This window comes from Takifugu rubripes, chromosome 19 (assembly GCF_901000725.2).
Source record: "Takifugu rubripes chromosome 19, fTakRub1.2, whole genome shotgun sequence".
Classification (NCBI taxonomy): Eukaryota; Metazoa; Chordata; class Actinopteri; order Tetraodontiformes; family Tetraodontidae; genus Takifugu; species Takifugu rubripes.
Window position 1 is genome coordinate 17,838,101 of NC_042303.1, and position 26,882 is coordinate 17,864,982.

At 44.8% G+C, this 26,882-nt stretch overlaps 1 protein-coding gene across 4 annotated transcripts; it reads left to right on the top strand.

Annotated features, from left to right (window-relative positions):
- The first annotated feature begins 313 nt into the window (after positions 1-313).
- frmd4ba (FERM domain containing 4Ba) lies at positions 314-26,806 on the top strand. 4 transcript variants are annotated; one of them, XM_029826243.1, is made up of 24 exons: positions 314-537; positions 10,448-10,513; positions 10,612-10,706; positions 10,855-10,947; positions 11,127-11,211; positions 11,881-11,937; positions 12,066-12,088; positions 15,188-15,271; positions 15,956-16,021; positions 16,247-16,304; positions 16,785-16,871; positions 20,065-20,141; positions 20,549-20,687; positions 21,452-21,593; positions 21,682-21,815; positions 21,896-22,012; positions 22,163-22,391; positions 22,489-22,545; positions 22,641-22,770; positions 23,224-23,388; positions 23,487-24,238; positions 24,323-24,458; positions 24,893-25,051; positions 25,776-26,806. In XM_029826243.1, coding segments are annotated over exons 2-24 (2,952 nt in total). In that variant the 5' UTR covers positions 314-537; the 3' UTR covers positions 25,777-26,806. The 4 variants fall into 4 exon arrangements, with proteins under 4 accessions (XP_029682103.1, XP_029682099.1, XP_029682101.1 ...); XM_029826239.1 differs by lacking the exon at positions 314-537 and adding an exon at positions 8,433-8,629; XM_029826241.1 differs by lacking the exon at positions 314-537 and adding an exon at positions 8,433-8,629 and having other exon boundaries at positions 22,644-22,770.
- The last annotated feature ends 76 nt before the right edge of the window (positions 26,807-26,882 follow it).

Below are 26,882 nucleotides of genomic sequence, written 5' to 3' on the forward strand. Positions count from 1 at the left end.
ATAAACGCTGTTGGAAGAGGAAGAAAGGTTTTTGTTTTATTTTTTAATACACTTCTGTACACTAAACACGCACTGAAATGTGCATTTGTGGAGCTTAAGCAACATTTTTTTTTTTAAAAAGTGACCTTGTTATAAGTTGTGCCTGCACCAAAGGAGAGAAAGAAAAATTTGGAAAAAGTAGTTTTCAAGTGCAGCGAGAAAAATACCAACGGCCACCAGGGGGAGCTCCGCCACTGACCACCGGCCAGTTAATTGGGGGGAGGAGGGGGCGTCTGTCCCATCCTACAAACGGGGAGGCAGAAGAGGCGGGGAGTGTGAATAGATGGGACCCACTGTGGCTGGAGTGCGGGAGACACGGCTTCACAGTCCCGGACAATGAAATCCGAGCTCCGATGAAATCTGCAGAATTGCGGTTTTATTCATCTTCAGCGTGTGAATGTGGCACCTTTGAGGGACGGGGGTGAATCCGCGACCGGTGATGAGCGGCTCGGCACGCAGACAATAAACGTGGAGGCAGAGCACAACAAAAGACAGAAGGTGGGAAATGGAACAGTTCTGTTCGTTTAATTTCTAACAGTTTAAAATGTCCGTTGTTGCTATTACTTTGTTGTTTTTGTTGTTCTGTTTTTTTTTTTTTTTTAAACAATCATTATTATCGTTATCCTGGTTGTGAGGGCAGACTTTGCTGGTGTTCCAACTGCTGCATTTATGGACTCCATTAACTTAAAACTTGAATGGACACAGGTGAGCAGAGGTTATTTGTGCTGACTGAATGTCAGCTGGCAGTTGTTGACATGTCAACATGGGCGCTTGTTTTGCCAGTCGTCACTGGGTCGGTTCACACGCGCCGATGGGAACCTGCAGGTCCGTGAGGTGACACTGAAACGAGGACTCACACACCTCCGTACGACTCCAGGTTACCTCTCCAGTTTCTGCTGGGGCCCCGTCGCCAGCTGATGGGCTCTCCTCTGTCTGAGCATCCTGTTTCCTGCACAAAACAAACAATGGGGAGCCCCGCACACGACATCCTGTACGCTTCTGGTGTGATGGAGGGTTGCTTTCAAAAGAAAATACACTCACACACACACACACACACCACACAGGTTTTCATACAGACATGCAAAAATGTGTGATTCTAGCAGACAACGGGTCCGGCCTGAGGAAACCCAGGAATATAAACTGTGGGAGTGATGCAGAACAAAGGCCGGGGAGGGTTTTGCATCCATGTGCAACACGTGCTTCTCTCTCCGACACACAAAGTGCAGATGCAGCGCTGCTTTGTGTGGGCTGCACAGTCTGGGACGTTCAGCTGCTTTCAACGAGGTCAGCGCTTCCGATTCAATAAAGCTATTAACTGCCACAGAATATTCCGACGCCGCTCTGTGGCGCTGCACCGGTGTCCGGTCACAACCACGTCGTGCGCCCCGCACGATCAGTGGGACCAGGGCTGGTGTCGGGCTCCCACCTTTCCTCAGCACTTTCGACATCGGCAGCCATTAGTTAAAGTCATGTGATGTTACAAGTTTTCACACTTCAGCACTTATTGTAGGAAAGAAGTTCCACCTTGGCTGGTTCTTACAACTGGTCAGAATCAGCCCGTGTGTGTGTGTGTGTGTGTGTGTGTGTGTGTGTGTGTGTGTGTGTGTGTGTCAGAGGTCTTACATGTTTGTGACGGCCAGAAACGACCACATCAACACGCACGTTGTGTATCGGCGTTGCAGAGTGTGTAAACAGGCTTAAGGCTGATCATTGATTCATGTCAGGGCAGTGGGGCTGTTTTCTAAGTGGTGTTAGTGGGGCAACAGTAATCTAGGGGCTTAGCGGAGGAAATCAATTCTGGGGGGCGTTTGCGTTGTGTTTGGGGTGTGACGGCCATCTGTGTGCCACCCTAACGTCTGTAAACACGCTGAACGCTCCGAATCTTTTCCTCGCTGGCTCTGGCCCATCTCAGCGTGTTTCCTCCTTCCGTGTTTGCTTCGTCCCGTCAGACAGGACGTCCTTGGAAAAACAGTCTGCTCCTCGTGCAGAACACAGAAACGGTCGCGCCTGTCAACATTTACGGGGGCTCTCCAGCAGAACCGCCCGGTTCCGTGGGTTTTAAGAAATGAAACCTTGTCGAGCTTTGATTGAGGTTCCTTGTTTGAAAATACTGTATGTTTGGAACTTGCGTTTTTTATTTCCCTGCGGAAAAAGGCAGAATGAGCCCTGAAGTCTGGCCCTGAGCGCTCCCTTAACCCCCCCTCACCCCCCTGGGGGGCCGGTTTCCAGATCATATAGATGAAAAAGATTACATTAAAACACAATCTGTTTAGGGACAAACACTCCCCGGTTTCCGATGTTGAAAGCTGCTTATGAATTATTTAAAGAGCGGACACATGGATGGGTTTATAGGTAACTACTCATGAGTGGTGGTTATTGACCCCTTGGAAAAGCCCCCGGGGGGGAAGGGGAGGGGGCAATGAGAGGTGCAACCAGCTCTAACTCACAGTTTTGGAATTCAATGTAATTTACTGTCAACACATGTGTACATTACGGCAGTGATCACTGGGGTGATAGATACGTGCACGCCTACGTGCATGCCTGCGGGTGTTTTTATGGTGGTTTGAGTATCTGGAACCAGATCCCAGCAGCGCAGCACCTGACTCCAGGTGGGATCAGTGGGAGGAAACCCTGAACTCAACGGACGTGCTCAGTGCAAAATATCGCTCTTTTGTTTATCCTCCTCCTCCTCCTCCTCCTCCTCTTTCTCCTCCCCTTCCTCCTCCTCCTCCTCCTGTAATTGCTGTGAGGCTGAGAAAATGAAAATAAGAGCAAGGAAGCACCTTTTCCTTCTCTGTGCTGCTGTTATCTTGCCTGGAGAAGGTTTGGGGAAAGGCAGGAGGAGAGTTGGGGGATGTTTTCTCTATAATAATGATGCTTGGGCACCATCCATCCACTTCTGTGCATTTCTTCCTATTTTCCTCATAAAGGCACAATGGTGGGGGTGTTGTGGGATGTTTAAAAGCCTGAGAGGAAATGACCAGAATTAGACTTTAAGCTTAAGGCAAAAAAAAAAAGGAAAGGCGTGGATGGATGGAACCTGAGCAGCTATTATTATGCTCTCATTCACAGGGAGGTGCATGGTGCCGAGCCTGGAAAAATCAACCATACACACCAAGGATGCATGCCCCAAAGCTTCAGATTCACAGAAATCGATAGTGTGTGTGAGCTCAAAGCCCCATGTGAGTGTTTCACACATTTAGTGCCATAGGGGGGAATAGGAGGAATAAGGAAAGCACCCTGGAGACCTCTGTGAATATGTTATTCAGGCTAGATGAATCTCAAAGCGCCCTCAGTGTAATTTCCTGTGGAGTTTAGATTCCAGATTTGCCCTTTTCTTCCTACCACACTGAGTTAATTTGGAGTTGTGCTGTCAGTAGATTTAAATGCTGGAGCAAACGTTGAAGCGATGCCTCTATTATTGATACGGTGTAATGTGAACCAGGGCTTTGTTTATTAATGCCTGAAAAGTGACCCCCCCCCCCCCCCACACACACACATCCACCGTGGGTTAGAAAGAAAGAAGCCCCCCCCCAATGGAACATCTCACTCAGCCCTTTAGACTATCGCAGGTTTATTAATGTGCATCTTTGCACCTTTTCTCAAGCAGCACTGTAGAAGACTGTGTGTCAGATACTTGCAGGTCAGGTCAGGACAGTGTTTCGGTGATACTGTGTGATGAAACGTGATACGGAGGCGTTGTTGCCATTGTAACAGGTGTCAGCAGCTCGTTCCAATGTTCTGGAGGCACATTAAGGCTCGCCTGCACGGACAAGGATATTTTATACGTTCAGTATTTGGGATCGTGCTGTGAAAAGCTGGAGCATCACAGCCCACGACCAAAACATCGACTGTTTTTGTTATTGGGAAACTCGTCTGGTCGCTTGTTCCTCTTCTATTTGCATAGCAAGGCAGAGCGAGGCCTTTTCCATCTGCAGTGTAGCAGCTGTTTCATGCTGTAGTAACAGTAAATTCATGAATTAGACGCTTCAGCTGCAGCAGCTTTCACAACAGATGCCCTGTTTTGAGGCTCTTTGCTCAAACTCATGTCAGAGTTGATCTGTGACTGGCTTCAGTGTAGTTTTCTGGTTTTTAGTACGTGTCAGTTGTTTTACGCACAGACCAGGTCGTGTATTATAGCTAAAACCAAGATCTGATTATGCATAATTTGATTAAAGGCAATCAATTCTGTTTCAGTGACTCGGAAAATTTTAGCAAACCCAAAGTTATGTTGTTGAGAGGTCTGTTTTTTTTAGAGCATTATTTTTGACATAAAATGGTATTTTCTAACTCTGCTGGCAACTGCTCCTTTTTTCTTGACTTGAGCCTTAAAGTTGATGGATAAGGGAGGTGGCAAAAACCAGACAGTTACTGAGCATCCTTAGACTTCCACAGCTGGAATTACAAAGTATTTTATTGTAGCCGATATTGTCAATTCTGATTTTTAAACCCCTATAACGATTAAACCCCTCCACCCCTTGACAGCCCCCTCACCCTCTCATGACCTCTCCCCTCCTCATCGTCATATTTTGGCATTAGCTTTGTTTCATATAGATGCCTGCTGATTTCTCCATTCACACTTTCCATCTCTTCTTTATGATATCGGCGCCTCTCGACAAAGGCCCTTTATGCTCCCAACAAATATGTGGGTAAATCTGGGGACCTGCAGTCCCTCAGGGCAGAAATGATGGCTGCTGGGTAACTGAGGTCTCTGCCCTCCACACGCTTCAACCTTTATGACCTTCTCCTCTTTACAGCATCTGGCTTATGCACGCACATGATTTGTCACGGCCTCTGGCCTCAGCTGAACCCCTGGGCTCTGGCCCATACAGCAAGAGGACCTGGGCCAAAATCCCCCGACCCAGCCACCCAGTCAGTAGGTGGTTGGTATCTGCCTGATGCAGCGCTCCCCCCGGCCCTCTCCTCTGTCTCTGCCTTCTTTTCTTTTTCTACCCCCCTGCCTGAACACACAAAGCTCGGCTTGACTGAACTGGCAAAATGCTGAAAAGGCTTTTCAATGCCTCCATTCATTTACCAAATACAGTCATATCACATGGTGCTAATTGGATGTAATTAAGGTGTCTTGTGGTTTCTTAAACAGATGCAGCGACGGTTTCTGTAATTATGAATATTAGCAGTCTCTCATTTACTGACAAAGGCGTCAGATTGGAAATGCTGGAATTTACATGGATGCGTTTTAAACGCGTTTCTCCCTTTTGGGGCTAATTTTAGGTATAAAAGCGGTATTTTACCAAAGCCCTGCAGCATAAAACTCCATTTTAAAAAGCAAAGTGTGCACAGTGCACCGCCAAGCACGTCTTCCTTTCATGTTTTAAGAACTAAATCTGGTGAAATATGATCAAGATTCCTGACGGCTGTTCCCAACTGCTGAACACCACATTTTCATGACAATCGGGATGCAGCCAGGCTCATGTATGACTGGATCTGTGTGTGTGTGTGTGTGTGTGTGTGTGTGTCAGACCACTGCACAGATCGTCTACTCTTCAACATGTCAGCTGTAGTCTCAGTATGTGGCACAGTCTGTCAGCTGTAGGCCCGTGTGGGTGACAGCTGTCTGCCTGCTCAGGCTCTGTGTGTTCAGTCAAGGGTCTCTCCCCTTTTAGATAATTAATCTACCACTTACTGCTGAAGATAATTGCCATCCGTGTTGAAGTGAGCCTGGGGAAAGGGGACTGTCATGATGCCAGCAGCCCCGTTACCCCTGTCATGGCCCTGTCTTGTATTCTCAAAAGATTTAACCCAGTTAATAACAAACTTCTGGGACTGGAAAAGCAGCTGAACTGCACCAGCATGTGTCTCTTTGTTCTTTTTCAACTTTAATTTCAGGCGACGCAAGTAAATGCTGCGTTTATACTTTTATTTTTCTTCTGGCAAAACGGGTGTGGTTGTCTCAGAGATAATAGGAAAGAGCTCCAGACAGCTTGATCCCCACACATTTTCCAAAGCCTCAGAGAGAGAAGACCCCGCTTTTGTCTGCCGAGGTGAAGGCAGTCCGTTTCGCCATCTGCTGGTTCCATCCAAGTATTGCAGCGTGAACGTTACCCTGCTGACTGGGTCAGGGATTGATTCCGCTCTGCCTGGGGGGGGGGGAGCAATAACGCACAGCACGATGAGGACGATGTCAAACCAGAGTGGCACCGCAAAGGTCAGCCACCGCGAGAGGTGTTGCTGACGTCTGTAGCAGGCAGCAGACGTTAGTTCCCTTTAATTTGGCTTTCAGTCGAGGTTTAAAGTTGATTCATTTTAAATATTTGGCCATTAAGCCACCAAAGTGATGTTAAACCAGAAGGCTTTATCATCACAGAGCTTTGATTTCTTCCTTTCTTTGGGATATAAACACCCTGCCTACAGCTACACCCTCCTGAAACCCCATTATACTGCCTGGGATTATGCACTGCCTGCAGCCATTTGGTGTGCGTGCATGCGTGCGTGCGTGCACGTGTGTATGTGTGTGCATGCACGCCTGCTCAAAACTAATGACTTTTGACAGAATGGCCCATACAACATGTTAGAGGCTTGTGTTAAGTCACTCATTATTGTTGGTTCCAAGTGAAGCATGTGACCGTGCTGATCATGGATGATGGTGTCAGCATCATCTGGATCACAGCACATTGTTGTTACAGCCATGTGTGAAATCAGCAGCGTGTGTCCTCCACACGTCAGGGTGTCCTGTCTGCACATCTGTCCATGTTTACCATGGTTATGCTGTTAGTGGCTTCACAATGAGTCCATGATGAATGAATCCTGCCCTCTGGTAACAAAGCATTCCAGGTCATGCACTGGATTATACCCCCAGAGTATAATCCTCTTACATTTTCGCACTCAAGGAACAGTTTACATGGCAGGACTTCGATAATATTGTTTTATGATTATTGCACACATTTGCTGAGTCAGTGTTGAAATTACTTCATCTCCAAACCTGAGGCTACAAACCAGAAAAACCAACCGATTTACTGAGAAGAAAGAGGCCCGGTGTTTATTATGAGATTGCAGGACATTAGTTGAAAGTAAAAGAAATGGAAATTTTACCTCATCATCGTCACAGCTCCACATCTGAATGGTGGAGCTGACACTTTAATCGGGGTGGAGGGAATTATGAACCGTTTAGCTTCAGGCTTTTTTACTAAAAACAGAATTTTCCCTTTTCAGCATGCCAACACCCGGTAGCACACATCAGAATCAACAACAGAAGAGATTTGCTCAGGCTTAAGATGAAGGATTTCAAGGGAAAACCCAAGCTGGTGTCAATTCTTACGTAAGAAAAGACAACAAACATGGAAAAAAATGTTTATGCAGACATGTCCTTCCGGCACATAGGTTTGTTTTTTTTACAGTCATCTAATTTAATTAATTTCTTTTTTATTATTCATTAAAAGCTGTAGAGAGACTGAAAACTCCTTATTCATTACTTTTAAGTGAGCCCAGATTTGTGTTTTGAGCTGAGCTACTTTAATAAGAGAACTATTAGCCAACATGCTGCCACTGTCTGATATCCTGTCGGATCCTGGGAGGCGATTTTGTGTTGTGACTTCTCCAAAAACTGAAATGTTTTCTTTTAATGGCGATATTCAGGGGAGTATCAGAGGTTTTTCTGTCTAAGCATTGTAAGCTGCAGCCTGTAGTAACTGATGCAGGATGTGGTGGTTCTGACCATCCTGTTGGAGGACATGACACCGCTGTCGCTGTGCACAGGGAAATTCTTGGAAACGGGGGGTCACACAGCAGACAGCGTGATGTTCCAGATGTTGTGCATCACAGCAAAGGACGTCTCATCTCTTCTTTCTCTTCTCCGGTGCTTTTCTCTCCGTCACATCTTCCAGGACGCACCAGCTATTATTTCTTGCAGAGTGAAATGGGTGGAGATGTCTGCTCAGGAAATAGCTCCCACATCCCAGACAAAGTGACCATTCCCTCACCCACGTTCAGACAATGAAACGTAAAAGTTGAAAGAAGCATAATTTGGAGATCACAGTTTGTTTGTTTTTAAAAAAAAACATGTTTTCTGTTATTTTCCTCTGAGTCACTGCGGAAATGTTCAGGTTAGTCTGCATTTATGATGTTTATATGTTTATTTCCGTATGTGGAGATGGAGCCTGTGCAGCTGAGCCTTTATGGTGCTGCCCTGCCCTCCTCTCAACTCATGAGGCAGTGATTTGGATCAGAACCAACCCTAAGACATGCTGTCCAGGCTTTGCTCCAGCCTCTCCAGCGCACCGACTCTCACTAACATTACATCAGCTAGGGGCACACAGTCCTCTGTGTGTGTGCGTGTTTGTGTGTATGTGCTGTGGGTGTGTAGATGCTCTTTGTTGCTGTCTAAAAAAAAAAATCCAAAGTCTTCTCCTCTGAAACCGTGTGGTGTCACCATTAGAAGCAACTGTCTGTCGGCCAGAGCAGGCAGTTAGCCATGGCGGTGCGCCTCTTACGGGGAATGGAAGATGTGGTGGCTTCGGGCAGCCAGCTCGTCTGGACCCTGGCACATCAGACCTTCAGGAGGTGGTACAATCGTGGGCTGACACCATGCAGACGCTTTTTGGAAGCGTGGTTTGGGATTGGAAAATGCTACCAGGTACGAGCGCTTATTAAGCCGCGTCAGCATGAATTCTCCCAGTGAGAAAACGAGTTTAAATTCAGAGGTTCCAGGTTAGTTCAGAAGGTTTGGGTGTTTTTGTCATGTTCTTTCTTTGATTTTGCTTTTATATTTGTACATCCAACTCATTAGCTGATAATCCCCAGAGTGAAAATAGAACATTGATTATCTGTGTGAGTGTGAGGAGACACAGGTCAGCTGATGGTTCTCTTTAATGAGGGTCTCTCCCTGCCAGCACATATGGCCCTCATTACAAAGCAGCGCGACCGACTGTTTGATCTCACAGTCTGGCTGCGGCGTCACACCTGAATTCTGTGGGGGGGGGGAATGCTAGTGTGTGGTATTTGTTTCAGCTTGAATGTCTCCAGGTTCCTACGGTTTAGAAAAACTAATTAAGATAAAAAGATCCCACTTGCCTTCCCTTTGTATGCCTGATTGTACCTTTTCGTGGCTGCCAGCTTGTTCATCCCTGATTTGTGCAGAAGAAGCTGCAACTTTCATCTCTTATGAAACAGCTGCACAACAACTGTCTTTTCCTCCTGGTGTTGTGCTCTCGGAGCTTCTGGGTGGGAGCAGCTTCAGGAGGTCAGTGGGACAGAGGGTCATGTGAAGAGAGCAACCGTCACAGCCTTTACCCATAATGAAAGGGCTCCTGGAGGATGACCTCCCCGACCCAGTCGTGACCTTCCTTTTTGAATCATCTGGACTTTGCATTGAAGTCCAGCTCTTCCCTCCGGCACTTTGTTAATGCAGTACTGAGTGTCCATGTAAGGTGTTTAAAATATCAAACTTGAAGTGTGATTTCATGAAGTTTGAGAACGCTGAGCCGAAACATTTTCTCCAAGGACAAAAACCAAAATTACAGTGTTTTTATATTGTAAATGAAAGCCTTTGTTCCTGATCTCCAAGATTAGCTGCCTTTGTCCTGCAACAGTGAGCCATTGTTGGAGCTGCTGTTTTGTCCCAAACAACTACAACAATGTCTGCAAGGGTTATTACAGCGATTACTCTCAATTACTTTGTTGATCTCTTTTAATTTTGCTAATAAGCCATCATTTGTTTGCTTTTACTCTGATCATTAAAGAATGTTTGCCCTAATGACAGCCCAAAATATCCAAACATGTGAATGCTGACATTAGATACGACTTTCTGGTTAACATTAAAGCTATCAATAAAAGGTTACCGCCAATTATAAATGATATAAAGGTTAATTCCTCTAAGGAGAAATTCCAGACATGTTGCGCAAATTAATTCATCATTGCCAAAAGAGGGCGCCATGGTTGCTGAGCAGCTGAACCCAACACTTCTGAGTGCAGCACAGTCTCAGCCTTTAAACAGTAAAAACGGGGTTTTTAATAATCACAGTGGGACTTTTGGTTTTCTTTCTCTGTAACGGGAAAATGTAGGATTTCAGCAGATATTTGGAAGCAGTTGTTGTAGAAGGATGTAGGAAGAGACAATAGCCCATGTGGAACCAGTCTCCTCTTATTTGTGATTCACTTTCCTCTGGGTTTCCCCCCTTCAAATGGGGAAGGTGGTCTCCTGATGACTTTGATGCGATAACCTGTGGGTCCCACATGGGTTCTGGCTGAAAGGCTCCTCTTTCCTATTCATTCTGCACAAAAGCCAACGTGACATCAAGATGAGTCAGTGTTCAGCAAAGACAAATAGCTGCAGTCACCGTACCCCCGGGCAACATCCACAGAAGCACATCCTTCAGTTCACACAGAGGAGGAGTTCTGCAGCATTGTCTTACAGGAATTGTCATGTTTCATGATATTATCTTTCCTCCTGCAGATGACCGAGGGCCGCCAGTTCCAGGTTAATCTCCTGGATGGCAGGAAGCTGGAGCTGCTGGTTCAGGTACTGGGTAGCATATTTGCTGGCTTCTTATTCCCTGAAATAGGCTTTAACCAAAAAAAAAGGATTTAATTTAAGTAACTTAATATTTCTTTATCCAGCCAAAGCTGTTGTCACGTGATCTGTTGGATTTGGTGGCCTCTCATTTTATCCTGAAGGAGAAAGAATACTTTGGTCTGTGTTTCACAGATGACATGTAAGTATTTTTTTAAGAAAATCATGTCATTGATGTAGTTGTATGCATTTATGTATTAACGCTTTCATGAATTAAACTTTGCAGTTGAATGATCAAAGAAAGACAACAAAATTTAATTGATTTTAACATATAATTTATTCTTGTTCAGTGGCCAAAATAACTGGCTCCAGTTGGATCGTAAAGTCCTCGATCATGACTTCTCCAAGGCTTCTGGGCCTTTAGAGCTCAATTTCCTAGTAAGGTAAGGTCTCAGGAACAAAAATACTGCCGGTATAGTAAATGAATAAATGAATAAATATCAAGAACGTGGTGTATTGGGACCTTCAAGGGTGCCATGACTTACCAAGACCAGCAGGTGGCAGTGTGTGAATGCAGTTTAAATTATCGATACTGTGACGTTAACTATATATTTATGTACAGGTTTTATATCGACAAGTTCACGTTTCTGAAAGAAACCACAACAGTGGAGCTGTTCTTCCTGAATGCCAAATCTTTAGTGTACAAAGTAAGTTTGACTATTTTCATGTGTTCTATCTATTTAAGACATGGCTTCTATGTCTTTAAACTTTTATGCTGCTGTTTTTATGGCCTGTAATATAATTTATGGCACAGTTTTGTGATTTTACTTTTAAGAATTATCAAGGTACGAAGTTAAGTATCATAAAAGGCTTGCATTATTACTTTTACTGTATGCAAAACATAGTTTACTGTCACAAATACTACGGTAGCCGAGAAGTCGAATTGAAAGAATCGCATTATGTGCACGTGAACGCAGCATGTGACCCAGCGTCGTAGTCTTTTCGCGGGGGAGAGCAGTCTGGTCACCATGGGAGACGGAGACTGTTGAACCTGCTTTTGGAACGTACCATTTCATTCAAGGGGAAGTAGTCACAGATAGCACCATTAAGCGGCTTCTCTTCCCTTTAGTGTTTGTGTAAACTCTTAAACTTAGTTACATAATAGATATACATATGATAAAAACTATAATACCGCCTTACATCCAGTTGATGGCTACTTTTTTCAAACATGAGACAGTGGTTCAATCCGTAACGGTGGGACCGAGGTACGGGACGGGAAGATTTTCTCTCAAGTCAAGTGTCGGACAAGCTCCGCTTTGTGTGTGTTTGTTTTCAAAAATGTTCATTTGACCGCCCATTTTCGTCCTTCACATCAGGAGACCATCGAAGTGGAGAGTGAGAATGTTTTCAAGTTAGCAGCCTTCGCATTGCAGGTAAGAAAATGTGCTCTCTGGTTTGAATCCTCAGCGCAAATGTTAATGAAGAGAAGGTCCGCAAAACATTAACTTTGTGATTATGCTGCAGCTTATTGCTGATTGCACTTTGTTTATTTATTTTCCAGGAGTCCAAAGGAGATTATATCAGGTAAGAAAAAAAAAATACGTATTTTTTCCACTGTTCGATGATCGTGTATCACAAAGTTTTGCTCTTTTGTTTTTTATTGCATACACAAAATGCAGATCCCGAAGTCAGCATAGTTAGATTTTACATGTCACGTTTCATTTAACAAATAAAGACGTGTATAGTAAGTTGTTGTTTTTGTTGATCCTCTCCTGGTTAATAATTGCTGTGATTTAGTTCCTGTAGTGGAGTTCCTATTTCCTTGCTGTCAATAATCAGAACCCTCTTACTGTTTAGCAGGCAGCTGTAAATGTAGATTACAGCCTCCGAAAATTTGTTGTTTCATTAAAAAAAACACTAAGATTGCTGCAGCTTTTGGTTAATGACACTTGTTCTGACAGCCCAGGGTGTGCAGAGATGTGGATTTTATGTACATTACTTGCTTACTGATATATGTTGGGGGTGGGTTGTGTTGTCTGACCTGCTGATTGTGGATGTTGATTTTTGAAAGCTGCAGACCTGAAAGGTTTGGCTGTATTCATCAACGTGTGCGTCTGAGTGACTGAACAGGCTGAAGCTGCTCGACCTGTGTGCTGTCCCAGTGCTTTGCCTCTATAGGCCCCCCTGTCCATTATGTGAAGACAAAGATTTGTGCACAGTATGGAGTTGCCTGTGTGTGTTTGCGCGCGCGTGTGTGTGTGTGGGAGGTGCTGGATGATGACAGGAGCCATGTCGAAATGCTATCTTGCAAAAAAGTAAAGGGTCAGAAGAACGTGTCCTGTAACTGTCTCTCTTTTTTGCCTGGATAAAGTTAACTCCCAGGAGTTTTACATTCCTTAAATACAGTATATTAATTTGCACAGTTGCATGTGTTTTGCAACTTTATGCAAACACTCATGAACAGATTTGCCTGAAACATCTACCTAAGGTTAGTCTTGCAACAACTTGGAATCTGTTGATTTGACTGCCTTAAGCCACAGTGAAAACAATACTTTACATTTAAAAAATGACATTTTATCTCTTCCACCGAATGCTCATTTATCAGATGTCCCATAAACTGATTTATTCATTTGTGGGGGATGAAAGTTCAGGTTGCGGCTTAACTGTAGTTTCCTGCCGGCATCTCTGATTTAAAAGTCCTTTGCCCTGGAGAACACTCTGAACTCAGCCGGTGTGGGTGTAGGGATGGGCTATATTCTGTCCTGCCTCTGAAAGCACAATAAAACAAGAGCTGCCAGCAAATCTGGGACAATCAGTGAGGATGGGAGTGTGCACGGATCAGATTATTTTATTTGCAAAAAGGACTACTTGTTCTATTTTGGGTGTATCCTATACTTATAAACTGTTTTCTTCTTTGCGGCTTTAGTGAGGCATGTAGGAAACTGTAAAACACTCCACACCTGGGCAGTATGCTCCCGTGGGGGTGTCTGCGGTTGTTCCGTAGCAGCATTTGTCATTCCCGTCTGCTCAGCTTTATCTTAATTTCTTTGAAAAAACAGGCCTGGCAAATCCTTTCATAAGCTGTAATACCAATGGGTCTCCTCTTCATCGTATCACTTAAGGGTCCTGGACTAGTGAGATTAGCTGTGGAGGAGTTAGGCAGACCTCCGCCTCCTGCAGCCCACTCCCTTAAGAAGGATGAGCCGGACCCACTGTCCAACTGTAGACAAGTTGGCTTCCAGAAGCCTCAAAAATGTGTGCTCGTGTGAACAAACCTCCTGCTTTGTGTGCTGCTCGCCCACATCAGGTCATGAACAATACATTTACCTGGTTGTACACCCTGAAGCTTTCAGCCCTCAGGTTTTTGCAGGTGTAGCCTGTAGTTAGTGGTTCATTCCCAGCAACAGGCTCTTTCATTGAGCTCCCTCCCCAATGTGTCAGTCCTGTGGAATAGCTGACACACGGATATTATCCCTCCCACACTGGGTCGGCTGGGCTGGGCTGGGCTGTTACGACTGGAAGAATTGCCCCCGTGCTGTAAATTGTGGTGAGATAACCCAAGACAGTAATGGATTCCAGATTGCTGACGAAGCAGAACGGCTGCACAGTAGATCACTCCAAAATGCCATGCCTGGGTTCCTATAAAATATATGCCATCGAGCACAAGGTGAAGTGCCATGGCAGCAAAAACCAGTCGACCTGAGAGCTGCAGGGAAAAGTGGTTGGAGTGTTCCTGTAGAGGCTCACTCTTGCTGTTTGAGTTCAAAAGCAGCTTCAAATTACTGGATCATTATCCGTCTGTCCTGCTGTGTCAGCTGTGGTTAATTTCATTATTATTTATAGATTCGTGTTCATTAAAGCCAGCGGAGGTAAAACAGCCCAGCGCTGTTGTTGTTACAGATGGTGATACGTACTGTAAGCATGTTTTGACCTACACAGTTGGGATTCTGTCTCAGAGGTCACCCACTGCTCTCAGACAGCACAGAGGCTCGTACAGCACTTTTCATCACCGCGAGAAGCTGCCAAGTGCTTGTGAATGGCTTTTGTTTGGGTCTCTGTCGGATGGTCTGTTAGGCCTGAGCCTGTTCTGTCCAGCAGAGGCTGTAGACGCACGACGGTGACATGACTCACGGTTCACTATCACGGACCTTGACGGCACCAAAATACCACAGTGTGTTTGTACAGATAACACCGCCACATTGTTTTTCTTTCTCTTGTCAGCGGGCTACACGTTTGCTTTTCTATATTTTGGGATGTTTGGACAGTGTGTTACAGGCCAGGGCGTGTGCTTCTATGAATTAAGTCTGGAAAAACTTTAAAGTTGAGCCTTGGCACGCAGAATTACTCTTTATAGGCAGGAAAGATGACATACTACCCTGACACTGCATCTCTTCTAAAGGTTTCCTGGTGAGTTATTGCTCTTCTGCCTTGAGATGGAACTGAAACCACACGTTCAAAGCACTTAACAAAAGGCCTTCACACATTTTGGGATTTTTTTTAGACGTCTATTTATTTATTCCACTCTACAGAATAGTCTGAACCTCTCAGTTAGTCCCTCTCAAATATTGACTAAGTGTTTCAGTGAATGAGGGGTAATCAAACCGCTCTGTTGCCCTGTGAAGCACCAGTTTCTCTAAAACAAACAGTTGTCCCGGTTTTTAATGTCCAAATCTTTCCTTTCAGTAATGAGAACGCCAGGTCTGATCTGAAGCTGCTCCCTGTTCTGCCCACCAGAGTACTGAGGGAGCACCCATCTCTCAATTATTGGTAAGTTATGTGCTGCAGGTTCTGGTAGTAAACCGTTAAAAGTTCCGAGGTTCAGGGTCAGTGTGAGGGGATCCCAGCTTTCTGAGCTCCAGCCTTTGCCTCCACATTAACCTCAAGTGATTCATCTGTGAAATCACCCTTGGCAGTAACAGCTGATTATCCAAAATATTCATTTATCCAAGAAAGCAATTCAAGGTAGGAAAAGGACTGCTGACCAGTCTGTTTTTGTTTAGTTTTTTTCCATTTTTCACTAATTGGTTGAGAAATTACGGCTTGATTTGTGGTGATTATGTTTGCCTGTTAGCTAGGAAAGCACATGGACGTGCTCGTCACTGTCTAAAGCATCACTGTGTCAGCTGTTTCTGCTCTTAGGCTCCAGCTGCTTCATCTGGCTGCCCGGTCATCAGAATGAAATGATATATTTTAGTAGAGCAAATGTACATATCTCTCCCTGTCATTTTCTCTCTGTTACACCACACTACGACAGTTTCCCTGCTATAAATAATGAATGATTACAGTGAGGAATTATGAGAAGCATCAGACTGGTCACCATGGATGAAACCAGCAGGCCAAACTGTATTTTCTGCTTGGAAAGGCAGAATGTTTATCCCCAAATAATGGTCTGAGTGGGTTACTCTTCAGGGATTATTCATTTAATCTGTTATCTACCATTTGTGTTTGCAGTGAGGATAAGGTAATTGAGCATTACAGGAAACTGAAGGGGCTGACCAGAGGAGAAGCTATTGTGCAGTGAGTAAAAATGCATGCATTTGTGTGTATTCCTCGTGCACTAGTGCCTTTGCTGGTGGTTGCATGTTACAGTAATTAGCCCTGACCCTTATAGACCCTTATAGACCCTTATAGTCTTCACTCTTATTGGCTTTCATTGAGTTAACGTGTGTAAGAGCGTTTTAAATCGCACAACTCTGGCTGATGTCGATTCATTTCTGTTAACCTCTTCTTCTTTCTTTTAAGGTATCTCACCTTGGTGGAGTCCCTGCCCACATATGGAGTCCATTATTATCCAGTGAAGGTAACAGGAAGCTTAACCATTAAAGCAGCTGCTGTCAACATGCTGTCTTCATCCCTCCCATGTCTAATAATGTTGTTTTATTGCATCTTGCCTAAATCTCTGAATTTGCACTTTTTAAACTATGCAGCACATGTCTTTTATTATCAGAACAAACAGGACTGTAGTCTGGCTGCATGGAGAACAGAAACTGTCTCGCTATTTCTTATAAGTGAAGATCAGAACAATGTGACTTACAGTCACTTTAACAGCTTTTAAACAGCCCCCCTGTTTTCTAGTTTTAATTGAATCCACAAACTTTTCCTGCCAAATATTGTTAATTTAAGGTGACTGTGAAGATCAAACAGGGTCTCAGTCAGTCTTGCAGACATCTTAATGAGTCTAATGGGGTAATTGCTTTCTTTTTTTGACCTCCTGCCATTAAAGCCTCTAATGAGTGGTTCTGTGTTGTGGGTGTGTGCTTGTGTGTGTGCTTTCATGCAGGATAAGCAAGAAATACCGTGGTGGCTGGGGGTCAGCTACAAAGGCATTGGCCAGTATGACTTGCAGGACAAACTAAAGCCAAGAAAGGTGAGTTTAAATGTGTTTTTTATCTTGTGTATAATCCTTTTGATGCATGATATATTATCTGTTTTGGTTTTCATATGTAGTGACATTTAATGATTAAATGAGAAATGTGTGAGAGGTTTCCGTTCTTGAGGAAATGTGTACTACTACGCTACTAAAAAACTCCTTTTACTGAAACACGGCTTTCATTGCTGTCTCGTGAACTGGTTAATGATCAAACCTCAGTGTCAAGTTGTAATCAAAACCCTGGTTCCCATGCCAAACACAAAGACAAACTGGGGAAAACTGTACTGTGTGGACTCTGGAGTCAAGGTTTGTGTGCACGGACAAACACTGTACAGTATTCAGAACGGGACAAAGTTGTGAACCGAGGTTCCCTAGCTTTAATTGGCAAAACACCTAAACTCTGAAAATATTGGAAATTTGTGTAGGAATGCTGTGCAAGTCTGTCATTTGTGCTTGGGACTAACCCTTATTTAGAAGCAGTTAATATTGTTTCTAACTTCTTTTGATTTCTTCATTCTAACAAGTGTCGTTTTAAAACAAGAATGTGTTGACGGAGAAGGGCGTGCTGGTACACTGATTCATTAACGGGGTATCGGTTAAGGTGCACGGCTCTGCAGACAGCACTCTGGATTTGGGAAAGGAGACAAATGTTGGGGTGGAGAGGGAGATGGAGGGGTGTTAAACTCCCTCTCTTTCCTTTTACACTATAAAAATGATCCTGACACTGCAGCTCAAGTGTTTCAGGTTTAGAAAAAAGCTGCTGTTACTGACGTGAAGGTAAAGGTCCGAGCAGGGAAAACACTATATTGGCTGAATATTGACCGGGTTTCCTGCCTTAGCTCACACCAGTGGATTCAGCCCAGCTCTTCCCTTTAGCACTTTGTTCAGCCCCCATCAGCAAGGCGCATTAATTATGATAATCTGCGTCTGCACTGAAAAGGGAGACAGTTGTTCAAACAAAGGAACAATTATCAATGTAAAAGGAAGAGATTTAATGACAGAACTTCCATAATGACCAAAGTTTTCTAACCAAAACCAAGGCTCATGTTGTCCATTGGTTGCATTCCCCGACACCTTTGAACCCTAGGACTGGAGTTGACTTAATTAATTAAGAGTGGTTCCTGGGAGAAGCTCCTCTGGTGAAATATCTGCACGTGTGGCTTGTGTTTTCCAAGCAAGCAATTGGACACTCGCTCTTGTAGGTTCATGTATATGATGAACCAGCTGAACCAAAATAAGTCCCGAGTTTATCTCCACTGACAGTGTTTGTCTTGGAGTAACAGTAACCTGTGGCAGAGACAGAAGAAATCTTCTTTCCCGTCCTTTTTGTTAAGGTTCCCCCATTAAAATTCAAATTGTGAAAGCGCTCCTTGTTTTTTAAATCGCACATGTCGATGGGAGGTTTCTTGTTGCCGGCCAACCAGAGCTGGTATGTGAAACATTATGAGGAGGGTTGGGCATATCTTTTTCTGTAGAGCTGTGATATGAGTCAGGGCTCTTGACTCATATTCATCCACATACAAGTCTGAGGAATCTGGAGATTGTGGGTTTGGCCTGTGGCACGTGCATGTTTGAATGGTATAGTTTAAAAATAAGGACATTTTGTAGAAATATGTAGCCATCTTGCTTGACTTGTTGGTCCATTAGTTGCAATAATTCTGAACAAGATTTGTCACAGTTTCAGTAGTGGCTTCACCAGCACTCACAGAAAATCCTCTTTCTTTTGGAGTTTTTGTCGCGGGAGCATCACCTCAGTGAAAGTTTGCCTCAGCCTTTGTTATCTATGCTGATCAGTTGTAAATGGTGCCCAATGATGTGACAGGGGGGTGTTAAATGACTTGTTGCTCCTTCCATAATGAAATAAGTCTCGCTGTTATCATGAACCTCACAGACTGGCTGACCATGGTTAGGACAAGTGTAATCATGCTCCCAATAACTGACCAGGAATCAGACACTCTGCTGGATGTTACCTGATGCTGTGAGGTGTCATATTACTTGACAGGTATTTATAAAGTATAGCACGTTGGTCTGGCAGCATTCTCTGCCAGAGCTAAAGATTCTCTTCAAATGATTAACCTAATGGATTCCTGGCATGTTTTCCTGGGGTGTGTGAGGAGGTGAGTGCAGATTTGCCCTCCATGCGCTGTATACAGATATAAAAGCAGTGAGTTTCCCAGGACGGCTCTTTTAACCGGAACATCCTTACGCCACACAGACTTGTGTGCAACCTGCTCGTCAGGTCTGACTCAAAAGGAAGTTAGTTGTGGGAGCGAGCATCTTGGAGGCTTTGGGAGGTAACTGTGATGTCACAGGAGGGGTGGTTAAAAGGGCGTGGCCAGTTCAGATGAAACTCTTGCAACACCTAGTAGTGCACTTCAGACAGAAAAGGGTATCGTTCGAGGAAGCTGTAGCGCTGAGGGACACTCAGAGTCAAAGGCTTCGATACAACAGCAGGAGAACTCAACAAAGTTCTGATAAGAGATAGAAAACACTTTAAGGTGAGTCTGTTTGTTATGTCTATACACGGCCTGTTCTGAGGCCTTTTAATGCTGTCAGAGGGGTTTTAGTGTTTGAATTAGTCCTAATGGTCCTCTAAGTACTCACAAGGTGGGGTGACACCTGATTCCTGTCGTCTAGACTGTATTCTGTCACATTCGGAGAGTCGGAGCTGCCCTACTTCAGAAAATTTTAGTTTTGTTGTTTTTCCGGTCTGCCAACGTTGTTCATTTTATTGATTTGCAGTTTGGATTAATATTGGTTGCCGTCTTCAGACAGTTCTGAACATTTCCCTTAGTGTTGTGCAGCGTGGTTTTCTCTTTCCTGAAGTGAGTGCCGTGAAGAGCAGGTGACAGGAGATCTGTTGAGAGAGTCCAGTATCAGTGGAGCAGCTGTTCTGACGCAGGGCAGCAGCATGTAAGGAGAAGCTGTCCTGCTGTCTGGCACAGTTCCTCCCTGTGCACGTTCCAAAGCTTTATGATTGCTTCTGTCAGGAAAAACATGCATCCAACTGGTTGGGGTCTCAGGTCACTTTGGTAGCTTCTCTCTAGTCATGCTAGAAAACCCAAATAAATAGAATCTTCTGAAGATACCAGTGCTAATGGTTGCGTTTTTCATAGCACAACTATAGCTGTACATCCTACATTGTTTTGTGTGTTTAGTAATGTGTAATGTTTGCTCTCTCCATTTCCAGTTGTTTCAGTGGAAGCAGTTGGAGAATTTATATTTCCGCGAGAAGAAATTTTCTGTAGAAGTGAACGACCCACACAGGTCAGAGAAGGGAAACACCTTCATCTATCTTAACTGATCCTAATAGCTCCTTTCTCTGTTTTTAAAGTGTTCCCAGTAGTTCTTATCTGGCACCTTGCACAGTGAAGGGCATCTGCAGCCAATGGCCCATTTATGGCACCATGGTAGCTGTAACCTCTGTGTGAAAACAATTGTTTTCCTGCTGTTCAGAGCCAGCTTGTTATTCTGTGGCTGTTAAAAGAGCTGCTGCTCACAGGCTTTAGTGAGGCGCTTCCTGGCCACATATGTTAGAGATGTGTTGCTCATCTGTTCACAACATATCAATTAACAAAAGAAAAGATGTTATGAAATTTAGCACATTTGCTTCAAGTAAACATTGTGTGAATAGGGTTGGAGGAGAGCTGAGTGTTTTTTATTACCCCCTACAGGAAAACAGTCACCAAGCGGACTTTTGGGCAGACCAGTCTGGTTATTTATACCTGGTATGCCAGCCACACTCTGATTAAAACCATCTGGGTGATGGCCATCAGTCAGCACCAGTTCTACCTGGACATGAAGCAAAGCAAAGTGAGCATCTCGCATCTCCTCACTTGTTCACATTGTTTTTTATTTCAAGTGTGTGACTTAAGTGTCAGTAATGATTTAAGGGGTTTTGGCAAAAAATATTACTCTTAAGAGTTATAGATGTTGGATGTAGATGACTGCAATTTCCAGGGGTTAAAAAAGTATTTGACCAGTTAACAGATGAGCTGGTTATGGCCAGTTATGGAGAAAATGCCATTATTAATGTAAAAACCAGCCACTAGCACTAAAACAGGAAACCCACATCTTCAGACATCAAATCAGCAAATTCTGAGGTGCAAAAACTAAAGTATGAAAGACCCACAAGCTCCCCACACTGTCAGACAGCATCTATCGCTGTTCCTTTTTCTCACATACGGCTTAAAGTAAACTGTAGTGTCACATGTTCATCTGTTTCTATGCCACTGAGAATTTATTATTATATTATATTATATTTCTGCAGCCACAGTCTCCACTGCTATTCACACACTGTCATGTGCATCTATGTGCGTGTGTTAATGAGGGATAAGCAAGGTCTAATATTTCTGTTGGATTTTATCAGCGGTGTGTGATTCACCCTTCGAGCTAATGAATGTCCGTGGTTGGATGAGATTATTCAGCCGCCGTCTTCCTCGAAGGCAGATGTGATGTCAGTGTTCCTCCGAGAATAGGCCTTGCTGATTGATGAGAGAGCTCATCATGCAGATGGAGCCACAGCTATTTCCCGTCCCCGTTTCTCTCTTCTAATCTTCATTTTTCTCCACCTGCAGTCAAAGATGACGACAGCAAGGAGTACAGGCGACATCGCCATGGACCTCACAGAAATCTGCCACCCACAGATCACCAAATTATCTGGTAGTGAAAGCAAAAACCATCTTATCATGGCCAGCAACGGGAGTCTTATCTCAGCTGGTAAGCAGAGGGTTACTCAGCCCTCAGTGGCGTCTGTTTCACGTCAGGTTGTGAATGATTTGTTGCTATATTGAAATTGTTATTCCAGGTTCTGCTGACTCTGAAGTTAGCGAGGACCAGAAGAAAGAGAAGGTGGCCGAATTGAAAAAAAAGGAAAAAGACCTTCAAGAAAAACTGGCAAAGAAGCTTGAAGAACTGAAGAAGATCTGTTTGAGAGAGGCTGTGAGTTTTGCAGTCATTCCGCTGTTTGTCAGCGATATTAGCCGCTCAGTTAGCTAACTCGTAGTTGTTTTTATTTGCAGGAACTCACCGGACAATTGCCGAAAGAGTATCCACTTGCTGCAGGAGAGAAGGCTCCACATGTGCGCCGCCGTGTTGGGACGGCCTTCAAGCTGGATGACCTTTTCCCCTATGATGAGGTTGTTACAGCTGTTAAGATATACTTGTATCCATTATGGAATTTAGTTCTCAGTTGTTTTTCCAGCCTCACATTTGCTTTTTTCACTGTTTGAGAAGATCTGGCAGCATTTTCTAACCATTGTTTATATGTGCTACGTGTCTACGCGTAGGACCCATATCTGAGGAATCTGGAGAGCAGATTTGCCTTGCAGCAGAAAATAGTGGAGGCAGCCCTTAAACTGTCCAGCGAAGGCGATCTCGCCAAGACGGTGAAGAAAAAAAGGAAAAACAACTTTCTGGATGCGATGAGGAAGCTGGAAGAGATCGAGAAGGAGATCAATGCCTACCGGATAAAGAAGGGAAAGAAGCCCACCCAGAGGGCTTCACTTATAATAGCAGGTAGAGGAAGTGAAAACTCAAAGGCTTTAACAGTTGGTGGATGTGTGACCCTCCTAAAAACAGGCTTTATTTAAATATGTGTCTATTCCATTATCAGATGATGTCAATCCTTCAGACCTCAGCTCTCTGTCTGACAGTCTCACCCTGGATGATGGTAAGTGCTCAACACTGCTCTTATTGTTGCTCGGCTCCTTCGCTTGTTTCATGCGTTTGGAGGATTTTAATCAAGCGATGTTTTTAATCTCCCAGAAGATGAGGTTTTCTCCCAGAGGCAGCGGTCCAGATCAGTTCAGTATTCCCCCAGACCGCACCACGCAGACACTCTGGATATCCACTACAACAAAGAAAGAACGTCCAACGATCAGCACGGAGACAGCAGGTAAACTGTTATTATATTAAAATCTTAATATCGGTGTGATGGTTGTTTGTGTCGGCACTTGAAGCGTGGAACTAGTATAGACCTGTAGACTTTATCCAGAGCTGCATTCCTGCCAGCCCTCTTCTCCTGCCTCTCCAACAATATTCTCTTATCAGCCCAACACACAAACTTTAAATATAGATGGAAAAGAACATGTTGCTGCCTGTGACGGAGCAGACAATAAGTCCTGCTTGACAGGAGGAAAGGGTAAATAGAAAATGGAAATTTGGCTCAGGCTATAAAAGACAGGTTATAAATTGCCCTCAGTTTCAAAGATTTAAGTCGTCTTTGAACTTCTACTACTCGCTGTGGTACGAAAGAAGCATGAGTATTCACTTGTTCCCATATAAAGAGCAAGAATAGAGCCGTTAAATGGCATGTGAATTAAAATCCGATTTCATGTCAATGTATTAGATTGAATTATGGCAAAGTCCAGGATCCAGTCTACTACGGTCACCATGATGCCTTAGCGAGTCACGACAGCCCCTTAAAACTGGCTTCCAGACAGCCACGTGATGCCCGCAGCATGCCTCCCACCCCTCTCCTCACCCGCAGTGCCTTCAGCAGCACCCACCTGAGGTAAGACCCATCAAAGCGGTCTGCTCCATCAGCATCTCCAGATGTTTGTGGGCGTGATTGTGAAATCAAATTCCAACCCAACTGCGTCTCAACTCCAGGTGTGAGGATGCACCGCAACATTTCCGCCAGCGCAGCGGCAGCCTGGAGTCTCAGTCCCAGGTGGCGACCGAAGCAGAAGCTCGCGTGCCGACCTTGGTGTTCACCCCAGCCCAGCGCAGCAACAGTACCGAGGTTCTCGATGATGGCTCTTCCTACACGAGTCAGTCCAGCGTTGAGTACAGCGCTCCGGGGAACCACACCCACCGACGCAGGGCCCGTGGCCGCCACAGGAAAAACATGTACGCCAACACAGGCAGCATGCCCAACCTGGCCCAGGCAGACGCCCGCTGCTATGCCTACCAGCCTCGGGGACATCCAGCCACAACTGCCTACTATGTCACCGGCTATCCGGGCTACGCAGAACCAGACCCTTACTCAAATGGACTTTACATGTATGAGAACGAGATGGAGGGACACTACAACGTCAACGCCTCCTACAACCCACCCCCAGCAGCGTATCGCCACCGTGACATGCACACTCACTATGGCAACGATGAAATGGACAGCATGACGCACAACCTCTACGCCACGTTGAGACCACCCAGGAACCGCCCGGTTCCCCGCAGCAACGAGCAGGTCAGCAAGAACATTCAGAAGGCCGCGGTGGCCGAACATTTAAGAGGCTGGTACCAGCGGAACACCGCGCACAAACAGGCAGCTTACAACTATGAGTACTACGACAGAGGTCCCCAGCAGTGCCTGGGCTACCAGACCATGCACGGCTACAGCAGGAACACCTCCTACTCTTCAGGTTAGTCACTGGAATCTTGTGATAATGTTTGTTTTCACGCGTAGATGGATCGCTTGTTTACCATTGTATTTATCTCTTCTCCAGTGTCGTTAGCACCTTCCACCGGTTCTTGGAGTCACGTGAATGGTGGTGGTGGTATGTTGGAGTATGACGTGCCCCCGCACGCACCGCAGTCCTACTCCTACAGTAAAGCCTCATACAGCCACTCCACCCACAGCAGGTGAGAGGGAAAAAAAACACCATCGTCTTATCCACTAAGCCACTTCCTGATCCTGCTTATCCCCAGAGCTAAGTGCTAGTGTTTAATTAGCTGGAATAAATGAATGGATACAAACAAAATAAGCTGCAATTTTCATCATTAACTTCTTAAACGAAAAGAGTAGGTGTGGGCTGGCGTGGTGAGGGGGAATATTTATAATAACTTGTTCATTGTTTTGAAATTGAAACACACTATTCATGTTCTGCTTGAAAGCCTCTTTGAGGAATAGGATTAGAGGATACCTGTAGCCAGTCGTCAGGTCTCCCTCAGAGGTTAAGTTTGCCCTTAACTGTCCAATCAGCCCTCCTTCCTTATTGATTTGGCATCTCCCAGCTTTCCAAGGGCTCCTGGCATTGTCCTGATGGCAAAGGGCTCTGTGTGTTGTTCCCTTCTAGTTGTTGCTATTCCACCTCCTGCTTGCCTTCCTCCTCCTTTCACTCCTCCTCCTCCTCTCCTGGTTGCGGGGTCAGACAGGTGACCTTGAGCCCTTCCCAGCCAGGCTCCTCCAGAGGGCACAGTTTCAGTAGAGTGTCCTTTTTGAAAGGTAGCACCTAGTAAGTAAACCAGTGCCAGAGCCTGTGTGTATGCTTGCACCTTGCCTCCGTATTATCCTCGCTGATATGATGAAGTGGCATTTTTGAAATGTTTGGCTGATCCGTCCGTGTCCTGTACGATCAGGTAACTGCATGGCTTCAAAAACACGCTTGCCCAGCTTTGACTTCTGGCTGGCATATCGCATTCTTGTGGTCACATATCTCGGCAGTGTGCATTCACTGCTTTTATTTTTTAAAATTTGCCTTCCTCTTGGCCTCCTGTCCATGTGCAACCATTCACCCTTGACCTTTGCCCCAGAAGGGCCCTAATTGAGGCCTATTCCACCGATCAGGTGAAGTTAAGCCCCTACCAGCCAGGAATGTAAAATCTGCCATCACGACGATGGCGATTGGTTATTTTCATCCAATCGTTCACAAAAACTCTCCAAATTCTAACCTGTTGATCACCGCTTGACTTCAGGGGGACAGTGCTTGAGTGCCAGAGGAGGCAAATGTGACGCCTGACTATTGTTGGATTTGAAGGCTACGTGTGCATAATGTCAGCGGGCGTCTGCTCTTATGCTGAGTGGGAATGTTTGAGCCTGGCTTTGTCCTGAGATGTTATGGCAGTTGAAGTTCGAGGTGTCCACACGTAGCTGTTATCTTCCTTCCCCTCTGTGTACCCCGAGGCTGCGTTTAGGCCGCCACCCCTCTGACGCGTCCTGTTCTTTTGTCTTTCTTACAGATCCTACGTAGATGTCAGCCAGATGGACCCAGTCTCGAACCACCAACTCGGCAGTAACCCAGACCCTCAAGACCAAATTTACTGGCACGAAAACTCAAAACCAGGAACAATTGTCTAGATGTTTCCTCTTGTTTTACACCTTGACCAGCTGTCATTGTGCCTTAAATGCACTTAACCTGTTGTGTGTACAAAGGGATCCAAAGAATGAAGGAATCTAACTACCATGGCTGAGCGTGTAAAAGAGGCTCACCTTTTTTCCCTATCTTAAATGCCTTTGCCAAACGGACCGTAACTCTAACCAGGCTCCCCCGGGAGCATCTGCATGTGTGGATTGCTGTTTTTGGTGATGGCACTTGTGCACTGGAACTACCTGGACCTGCTGTGGACTGTTTCGTGTAGAAAAAGGGAAGGTGGACTAAACCTCTGTGTTCAGAGAACGGCTCCTCAAAGGTAGTCACAATAAAACTGGGCCATCTCTAATAACACACCGATCCACAGTGAACACACACCAGCTCGCAGACGTGTGAGCACATGAAGTATGAAGGAATGGACGAATGAAGGACTAAAAGTGAGGCAACTGTGACAACTGTTGGCTAGTTTGGGTCAAGTTTGACCTCTTCTGTTGCTGCTCCAGTGCTTCCTGTTTGTCTTTTGCTTTGTATTCAATATTTTTCACATAGCAACACAGACTTTGAGTGTTAATAAGAGAGGCGCCAACTCTTGCTATCACTGCCGACTGCCCAGTCAGTCCCTACATTAAGATGAAAGGTTCCGTTTTGTGATTTGAGTGGAGTAACATGGTTATTTCATCCATGCTGGAAATCATGGACCGGTGCTCCCGACCTCTCCCGAGAGACCCAGACTGTATGTAAAGGTCGGTTTTGTAAATACACTGCTTTCGTTTTTTACTGGATTTTTTTTTATGTATTTGAAAAACATGTAATATATGGTAAATATTTTTTGTTAAGCTGGTTCTTAGTTGTTGTAAAATTGTTTCATTTGAATTTAAAAAAAAAGATCACATCAGATGACGAGAAATAGGCTTTTCAAACCTTATCGTTTTTAAATTCTCAGTTTGTTCTAAACTGAGTGATTGGTGTCCGTACG

Excerpts from the sequence above, each read along its gene's own strand:
- frmd4ba (XM_029826239.1), top strand. The coding sequence starts at position 8,468 with ATGGCGGTGCGCCTCTTACGGGGAATGGAAGATGTGGTGGCTTCGGGC. Across the intron at positions 12,089-15,187 it reads TCCAAAGGAGATTATATCAG|TAATGAGAACGCCAGGTCTG; the intron begins GTAAGAAAAAAA and ends CTTTCCTTTCAG. Across the intron at positions 16,305-16,784 it reads TCCATTATTATCCAGTGAAG|GATAAGCAAGAAATACCGTG; the intron begins GTAACAGGAAGC and ends GCTTTCATGCAG.